At 37.0% G+C, this 9,502-nt stretch overlaps 1 protein-coding gene across 1 annotated transcript; it reads right to left on the bottom strand.

The window, feature by feature from the left end:
- Positions 1–2,661: 2,661 nt before the first annotated feature.
- On the bottom strand, positions 2,662–9,218 carry PRL (prolactin). Its single transcript, XM_051799279.1, has 5 exons — positions 8,893–9,218; positions 7,242–7,423; positions 6,726–6,833; positions 5,125–5,304; positions 2,662–3,163 (listed from the first exon to the last, which is right to left on the bottom strand). The coding sequence occupies exons 1-5, from the start codon at positions 8,918–8,920 to the stop codon at positions 2,972–2,974; spliced, it is 690 nt and encodes a 229-aa protein (XP_051655239.1). The 5' UTR covers positions 8,921–9,218; the 3' UTR covers positions 2,662–2,971.
- Positions 9,219–9,502: the final 284 nt, after the last annotated feature.

Here is a 9,502-nt window from a genome sequence, read left to right as displayed (position 1 = left end):
ATGAACAGAACTAACAGTATGAACAGAGATTTAAGCAAGGCCATAAGAAAACTATCTATTTCAAATGCTGGAAACCTGAAGTAGCCAAATGTTAATACACTTGGGGAAAAACTCTTATGAATAACTGTTTCTTTCACTTAGAAAGAACATGTTTGTTCTAAGTTTTGTTTTTTTGTTGTTTTGTTTTTTCTTTTTTTTAATAAAATAAGAGATTGGCTATGTAATATCTTGTCGGACAAGAGACAATAGTTGCTCAGGTCTTACAAACATGCACTAATTAACAAAATATTAGAATCATAAAGTCACAGAATTAGCCTGGGTTACAAGGGGCCTTGAAGATCATCTAGTCCCAGCTCCATTGCTGTGGGCAGCAACACCTTCCACTAGACCAGGCTACTCAGAACCCCATCCAGCCTGGCCTTGAACATTTCCATGGATGTGGCATCCACAGCTTCTCTGGGCAACCTGTTCCAGTGCCTCACCACTCTCACAGTAAAGAATTTCTTCCTCATATCTGTCTATTAATGATGTAAGACTGTATTGTTCCTATTAAGAACCCAAAAATAAATAGAATTTCCAATTGCTCTACATTGTGGTTTGGACATTCAGATTCTGAAGTGATTGTCCATGCCAGGGCCTTTCACAGTGAAAGTGTATCTTTGAATCTGTCCATGGGGTTCTACATCTCTCTGTCTCTGTGACATCTGTGCTGACTCAGAATATTAACCAGATCAATTTTTAATACTCCTTTAGCTTAACAGCTGCAAAACAGACAGTTTTTCAGTTGTTTAGTATATTTTTTGTCATTCTATCTTTCTTTATGAAATTAAAACCCTCATCATTGTACTAAAACAAGCTATAAGAAAGCCAGTGCATGCAAGTTTTAAACAATTGGTTTAGCACTGTAATTTTTAAGCAGTTAATGAGAGTCATTGTTTTAGATCTAGTCATGTAAGTGTAAAATTATGAATGTCTGCCCTATTAATCAAGTTGCTTTTGAATTCTAAAGCAATTCTGAGGTAGGAGTTTACTCAGCAAGACATAATCGTTTTTCCAGCTCAATACAGACTAGTCCCATTATTCATGTTTTCTTTTCAATAAGAACTCACTGTAATTCTAAGCACTTATGATATTAAAAAAAAGCATTTTTTCTTTTTTTTTCCTTTAAAATGCTTTTTTCCCCTTCATTGGCATTATAACAAAAACTAGAATATTATGATCAGTTTAAATTCTAGTCTGGGCACTTGCATTTTGCCTGGCAAATTTTACCCATTTTCTTCCTTGACTGTGGTGTACAGCTGTGTGTTGTTAAGCTACTGTTGCATCTGTCTCAAGTTTTGTGCATTTCAGAGCTTATGAAAAATGTCAGTTGTGACTGTCTTGCAAGGAATTTACTTGCTGTAAAGGTGATTTTATATATATTACAATTGGGCTTAGTGTATACTTACCTAAATAAAGCCTGAGGCAATCAATAATTGAAAACATGAAGAGATTAAAAGGCCATTATATATATACATAATCAGAAATGCAAGTATCATTGCATTCTTATAGGGAGGGCTGAAATGGGACCTTTCTAGCAGTTGGTATTTTCTAATCCCTTACTTAAATACCTACTATGGCTGTGCTTATTTTGTTATGGCAGTGAAAGCCTTAGGGCCTCAAACCCATCTTCTCTGGTGTTTCACTCTTCCTCTGATCTGGCTCAAACCTAGAGCAATGCAGCATGCTTTTCTAATAGGAATCCAAACCCATGAGGAGCTGATTAGAATTTAAGCTCCTGTTTGCTAAAGCTGTGTGATGAAGCCAAGGCTGAGTTTCTTTATGGCTTACAAAGACTGTATGTAGATATGGTCAATGGCTCCAGCCAATTTGACTTCTTACTTGCTGTGTGACTATAAGCCAGATTTTTACAAAAGTAGTCAGTTGTTTTGGTCTTTCCAAATTTCCAATGTTTAATTATAGTGTTTTGAAATGAGTACCCTAAAAACTTTCTGATTTAACCCAAGGGGAATGGAGACACTTTGGGTTTAGGACAGCAGACATCTTAGCTCAGCTAGTGCCTTTTTATAACTTGAAAGTTTTCTGAGCAACTGCAATGACCACATCGCTTGTGAGTAATGTGAAGACTAGATGAATATGATATGGCTGCCTAGCATTTCCTTCTGAGATCGATGGAAACCTGTTGGTTCTTTTGGTCTTAGTCACCAAGAATATAATGAACTTTTATTTGGAAATGCTTCTTCTCCAAATAGTCAGTAGAAGATGTAGATATGCCTGTATCTCTGTCCTTAAAATTCTGTATATGTCTTCTCTGTCCATGGATTGCATGGGGGAATCAATGGCTATGTTAGCCAGGATGGATTTCTTAATCTTCCCTCCCCTACTCTGACAGTTTTTGTACAGAGTAAAAGAATTGATCCAAGTAGATTGGATTTCAGACCATACTTTAAGTTTAGGGTAGTTTAGTGTAATAGGTGATTAATCTGCTTTTGATCTCCCTCCTTTTTATTCCCCGTTTTTTTGAAGGGGGGGAAAGAGCAATGCAAGTAAGATAGCCTGTCATCAGTAAGTGGAGATGGAGATCCAAAAAGAGAAGCTACTGTTAAAGGTAAAAACCATACCAGCTGTTTTTCATTCACTGATACCACTCAATGTCATATGTTTTTTGGCTTTAAGAATATTTTTATTTGTATCTGCATACCTGTTTATGACTGAAATACTACTAAGTAGTGAGGTGAGGAGATTAGACAGAAGAGTGTATTCTTGTCATACAAGAAGTTCATAACATTTTAAAACACCAAGATACATGGTGCTAATAGTTGCAGCCAGAATTTGTACAAACATACCTGAAAATTACTGATCATACAAATACTGCACAGTGTGACTTTTCATAAAGTTTGCAATGATAAGTGGCAAAGCATCAAGAACGTTGTGATGAATGATTTCGGTAAGCGATTAGGCCCATGCGTACTTAACAATTGTTATCGTGGATTAGGCGGCACTTCAGAAGCTTGAGATAGTTGTCAATTTTGTGGGAATCTCTGCGGAGGCAATGCAGCAGGTTGTAAAAGGCAAAGAGTCTGGAGTCCTCATCAGCAAGTTGAAGAGATGGAAGTCCTTCCCACGGAGAGTAAATTTCATTTCCGATCTCACCAGAATGAACCTAAAGACACAAAGTGATACTAGAAATAAATGATAGTGAACCTGACTGGATGTAGAAGATAGCATTTAAAATACTGACCTTGGAAAATACAGTTGTTAGTGTATGGCTTGTAAAATGGTTTCATTTGTGGTTCGCACTATTCTGTATAATGTTCTATAGCTTCATTCAGGTTTTGAATGAATTCGTCACATTTCTCAGGCTGTTTTCCTAAAACATGTATAAAGCTTAACTGTTTCAGAAGTGTTTTAAGAGAACTAGTGTGGTAACCTATGTCCAGGGGAACCTGAGTTTGCAGAGGAATCAGACTTTCCTTCATGCATAGATAGACTCATTATGGATATCTCTTTTTGATTGCCTCCACCTTGAAAACTTTGTTAACATTTGTTCCTAGAAGTTGTTGTGTGTGCATTTCCAGATTTGTCTTGGCCCATTTCTTAGGCAATCTCTCTGATACATGCAGCTTCAAGTACACATTACCAGACAAATCTCAATAGTACATGTTCAGAGGTACTGGACCTCAGATTTCATTAAAAAAAAAAAAGTGCTGAGTGATACAGAGACCTCTAATGTTAGAAAGCTAAGTACAGGAACTCATGCAGTGAGTTAGTATCTGAGGTGAATATTGGTTTAGAACTCCTTGTTTGAAAGAGGCAATTTTTTCATATCACAGAAATCTATCTTTCACAGCAGGAAGGAACTCTGTGTCTATTGGTCCTTATGTATCATCCTTACTCCCCACCAGCTGTATTTTGTAAAGGCACATAAGAAAGTATCTGTGGAGTCTCTATTGTTCCTTTAAAGCAACAGGCAAAAAAATAGACTTACTATGACTCAAAAATGTGGTTTGACACTAATGAATGTGGCAGTCTTATCTTCAACCTCCTTCTGTAAATAATGAGAATGAGAAGGTGGTGACAGGGAAACTGACTTCTTACTCTTATCTTGGATCCTCACCTGCACCCTTTTTACACATAGATATGTGATAGAGATGTATTTGGTTACACTGATAAATGTATTTGTAGCCTGTATGATATAAGGTTTCTGAGTAAATACATACCTAACTGAAAGAGAGAGAGACCATGAGTGATCTAGTGGGAAGTGGTGGACACACAGTGATGGTGGCATTCTTACTGCTGTTCAACTGTTCAGAGCCTAAGCAGAAGCCAATAAAGTCAGAACCTCTTGTCAACATCTAACTCACTGACAGAATGATATATTCAGAGACTAGCAGAGGCCCCTTTAAAAATAAACAAGCTAGAGCTGATTTTATTCAGGAAAGCTTTCAATCAGTTACTGATAACAAGGGCTATTCAAGTATGGATTTTGTCAGATAACAGCCTTGTTGTCTAAACTTAGAAGTGTAGGGGGAACCAAGTCAGAGCCAGAGTTCAGAGGAACCAGTATGGTGCGAAAAGAGAAATGGAAGATACTAGGATTACTTTACTGCATGCCACATCTTTGCAACAGCCCAGACTTCTAGAACAGTTTTAAGTAGAGCATCTGTTTCCAAAACCTATACACAATACCTAGATGTAACAGATGTGTACAGACATGTTAAAACATATATATATATATAAAAATACGTGCACGTGAAAAAAATGTCCATGCATCCTTAAACAATCAGAATTGTACATTGAAAATACTCAAAGATAGAATTATGATTGGCAGTCTTGATGATTACACCTCCTCCTGAAGCAGAACTGGGAGTATGGTGGATTATGCTATGCCGGTCACATCACATTGTCTCTTTAGAAATTGCAAGATAACAGAAGAAAAGAAAGCTGAAAAGTTCTCTGACAACTATTTTGGCTCCCATTTTTATGTTCAGATCTACTTTATATCTTTATATCTTATTTTTATCTTCACATCTTCCTTTAATGTTTCAGGGAGGGAGAGTCTACCTTTGCATGTGTCTTTCTTACAGCAAGAGGCTGGAAGCATGTTAAGGACCTAATACTTACCCGCCCAACTATTTTCTCCATTCCTTCTAGAAGCCGCTTGTTTTGTTCTTCAATTTCTACAGCCTTCCAGAGAATGGTTTCTGGAGCTTCTTTGATTCTTTGTACTTCAGAGGCCAAGTGGATCAGGGGATCATTCCAGGAGCGCAGTACTCCCAGTACTAAATTCAGTAGGTCTTCATGCTGTTCAAACATATTAAGAAAAGGAAGTTAAAATAAGAAGGCTAAATGCTGGCAGCATTAGAAGACATTTAGAGTAGCGTCCATAGAAATTGTGATTTAGGAATTTATTCCAGGACCTATCACTGAATGGACCCTATAGTGCTGTCTTAGATATCTCTGTGTAATTGCATATTTGAAGTTTGTAATTGGTGTCATCATATTTTACAATATTTGCACAAGCAGTTACAGTATTGCAATAGAAAATAAAATAAATCCTATCTAAGTCAAAAACTAGCAAGCACAACTACATTTCATCTCTGTGAAGAAAAACCAGAACTCTTCTCTGATTTTTTATGCACATTTTTAAATTCAATGATTTTTTTTAATTTTATTTTTTGGCTGGAAGGTTCACATTATGGTAAACCACTGTATAGCTTTTATTGCCTCTACATAACACATCTGTCTTCCCCTTTGAACAATGGTGCTTCCAGCAATAGCTCTCTGGTTTTAAAAATTGTCCTTTCTTGTGGGCAATAGGAATTCATAAAGCTTATGGTTATGGTAGGGTTAGTATTAAACCTTTTCTTCTTTGCTAGATGCACAACCCAGGACCATGAATTCTATTGCTCCCGCTAGAATTTCTGAATGACATACTGAGAAGCTGGCAATATTGTGGGATTGCAAAGATATCACCACCATGAAACTGATAGAGATTTCTCCCTGGAACAGCCCCATTTATATACCTCTGCTTATTTTTTTCTGCAGAGAATTTTAATTCTGTATCTGTGAGCTGAGCATAGGCCGAAAAAGACTATCTTCATCTTCCCTTAATAAGTTTTACATTTCATGTATGTATGCAGTGTGTTTCTCTTTACAGGTATGTTACAGTATTTCACACTAGAGTTTTTGTATTTGCATAATGATATGACCATTTTTTCCTACTGGTAACAGCAGGAAAATCTATTCAACATTTGTTTAGTAATGTCATTTTTTTCAGCCACTGGAAAACTATTTACCTCTGCCTACATACAGCAATGTATTTTTTATGTTTGTTAAAATAATAACTATCTATAATATGTTTTAAGGTAATTGTTTAAAGGTTGTAGTGTTCTCAATACCGTACAATCATGGTAACTGGCATTGCTCCAGGGGGTTGTATTTATTTGGAAATAAGATGCAGTGACTAAATGTACCATACAGGAAAAGGAAGGGACATTGAAAGTTACTGGTACATATATACACTATATGGTTTGTAACTTAGTATCAGCAAATGTTAAATCAACTTTTCTTGGCTTTTTGGTGTTTTCCTCTTCCTGTCTTTTTTATTCCTATTGAGCTGATTTCTTTCTCTCTGTCTGCTGCCTCACTATCCCATAACCCTCCTTCTTCCATGCCTTACCCTGCTCTGTCTTACACTGAATGGCATTAGAAATGGGACTTACATGAATCTGCTGAGCTTGCTCCTTATCTTCAGGAGTGGTTAAGGAGGAAGTGTGGCAGCCATTAACAGCTTTTGCAATAAAACCCCGGCCCTGAGCGTAGCGTTCATCCTGCAGATCAGCACAGACAGGCATTATTGAAACAGATAAGTAAGATCTTCAGTTCAAACCCTGTATTAACTAGTTGTTGTTCCACTGCTTTTATCACTGCTTTTATGCTGTAAAGGTTAAAAGTTTCTGGTGGGTCTTTAGAGTGGAACTGGCACCCAGCAAACAGAAACTTGTCCCACAGATAAAGAATGATGGGAAAATGTGTTTAAAACACTTTAAAAGAAGTGTTGGGGATCTTAGCAATGGTCAGCACCATACATTGTCGACATTGGGACTGTCACTGTCTGTGCAGCAATCCTGTTTGTTTATCTGTTGAAGGGTTTCACAGGTTAACCTATGTTTGTGCTTAAAAAGAATTAAATTGCAATTTTATATTTTCTTGCTCTCTGGAAAAGACAGAGTACTTACAAATTCATTGAACATTTCTGAAGACAGGAAGTGGATATAGTGTGAAAGTTTAACTGCTCGGTCAAAAAGTTCCTCAAGGGAAACTTGGCAATTGATGGATCCATTGGGGCAGATTGGTAAGGAGGTCACTCCTTCCTTTGTCAGGAGCATGTTGGACACCAGAAGGGCTACCAGCAACAAACCTGTTCAAGTTTAAAACAAAGCAAAATGGAATCAGATTGACTTACAGGTACATTTAGAAGTAGCTGTCAGAGCCAGCTGATGGGTGATTTGGGTTGTGCTGTCACGTGGCTGAGAGTACCCCCTGTACTGGCTGCTGAAAATCAGTGGAGGAAGGAAGCACTATAATTCTGTAATTCTTACATCCTTTTTCCCCTCTGTCATCCTGACAGTATAGCAGAACCTGCTACAGAGTGTGAGAAGGTAACCTGTGTTGCAGTGTACTCTGTGTTCTGAAGTCTCTTACTATGGTGTCTGACTTTATAATGTAGTGATAAATGGAAGAAAAAAAAATCAAACTTCTTCACAGTGTAAATATAATACATAGTTATATTTGCACAGATATATGTTTGGAAAATAGATTGATCTTCTTTTTTTTTTTTTTTTGCCCTCCTCCTTCCAGAGGTCTTTTTCTTCTTTGCAAAAATTTGGAGTTTAAATTAATTTTTGTGGGAGTGTGGTTAGATCACTCTCTTAAGGTTTTGATTGTCCTGGGAGTTCCTTCAGAAGATTTCCAGCAGCTGTGCTGCTTTACTATTTAGAGTTTAACCCTAAATTTCCTACTGCTAAGAAATCAGAGAGAGGTTTTTTCTTTTCTCCTGAGCTTCTGAAACTGATATAGAGGAGTTTTCATTATCTAAAGCACAAAACTTCATCTGTTTAAAACTTTTCATATTAACTTAACAGAGTTAAGTTTTCTATTCAGTGAAATAAAATATACACAGAAAAACAATGGAAAAAATAAAAGCAAATATTTTCAACTGAATTTACACACTCAAAGAACACTGTTCTGTGCTCTGAGATTTTTACTTCTGGAAATTGACCTGTTACATGTACTGATTCACTAGACTTATTTTAAATTAAAGTGTGCTTCATAAATCAGCAGAACTGCCCCCAATGATATCATGTGATAAGTTTCTTTCTACCTCTACATTCAAAAAAAGTGCATTTACACGTTATTGATGTAAGCCTTCCTCCTACCTTGTGAGCAAGGTACATGCAGCATACTGCAGTTAGGAACGTACTCTGGGGAATAACTCTATGAATAAGAAAATCTGAGACTTGGCTTAAAAGTTTGAAGACTGTTATGAAAACATTCACCTGAAAATTACTACATCACTTCTAGCTTTGTGTGTAATGACTTCTAGTCATTGCCTTCTGAGTGGTGTAGCAAATCAGTCTGTATCCAAACTTTCAGGGGCAGGGGCAGGTGTTACATCCCTCAATTTTCTGTGACACTGCCCAATGCAAAGGCAGTCGTAGCAGACAAAAGGGATCAAGCTACCTTCTGGAGGCAGGTTTCACATTACTGGAAGACTAGGTGGCTGGAAGACCTGAGTTTCTAGAGCTGTTATATTTCAGTTGCTTCCTAATGCAATTTAAATTGAAAGAAATATAAAAGTTATGAGCAAGTGAATGTCAAAAGTCTTACCTTTCAGTGAAGCCCCCTTGGCACTCATGGTAGAGATCTTGTATGATGACTTGCTTTACCAGAAAGAAATCTCAATACTTGCTGTTATTCTCTGCACATACCACTTTTATATACTCCATTCAGGGTCCATTTTGCATACATTCAGCAGGTCGTGGATTTTACCTCGATAATTACAAACATCAAATTGGCTTTCTTCCACATTCATATTAATTTTTTTTTTTAAATTTTAACTGTGAGAGGGAATTTCATTAATAAGTTCAGCTGTGGGATCCTATCGAATGGAGTGCCAAGATTTTGCCCTCAATGAGGTGAAATGCCATTGATCCAGTTGTCAGTTCAGAGACAGGTATTCTCAATGTTTGTAGCCTGCTGTTCCTACTCTCACAACCATCTTCTTGTCCTTCCTTGTTTCTTCAGCCATCCATAGTTGCTTATGCTAAAATTCTGGCTATTTGTGGGACGCAAACACTATTTTATAATGTCCTCATTGAGAAAAATAGCAGGTATTGTACTGAAATTTACCCAGAGAAAGGGAACAGAGACTCCTGGAAAATTATAGATATGACAGTCCCAGTCAGTTAAAAAATATATTACACAGCACAAATCATGA

This window comes from Manacus candei, unplaced genomic scaffold, assembly GCF_025592945.1.
Source record: "Manacus candei isolate 608988 ecotype Guabito, Panama unplaced genomic scaffold, ASM2559294v1 h1tg000049l, whole genome shotgun sequence".
NCBI classification, from domain to species: domain Eukaryota; kingdom Metazoa; phylum Chordata; class Aves; order Passeriformes; family Pipridae; genus Manacus; species Manacus candei.
The sequence above is the reverse complement of the archived record's forward strand: the minus strand, read 5'-3'. Positions and strand labels throughout refer to the sequence as shown.

Excerpts from the sequence above, each read along its gene's own strand:
- PRL (XM_051799279.1), bottom strand. The coding sequence starts at position 8,920 with ATGAGTGCCAAGGGGGCTTCACTGAAAG. Across the intron at positions 7,424-8,892 it reads CAAGGGGGCTTCACTGAAAG|GTTTGTTGCTGGTAGCCCTT; the intron begins GTAAGACTTTTG and ends AAACTTGAACAG. Across the intron at positions 5,305-6,725 it reads AGCAAGCTCAGCAGATTCAT|CATGAAGACCTACTGAATTT; the intron begins GTAAGTCCCATT and ends ATGTTTGAACAG.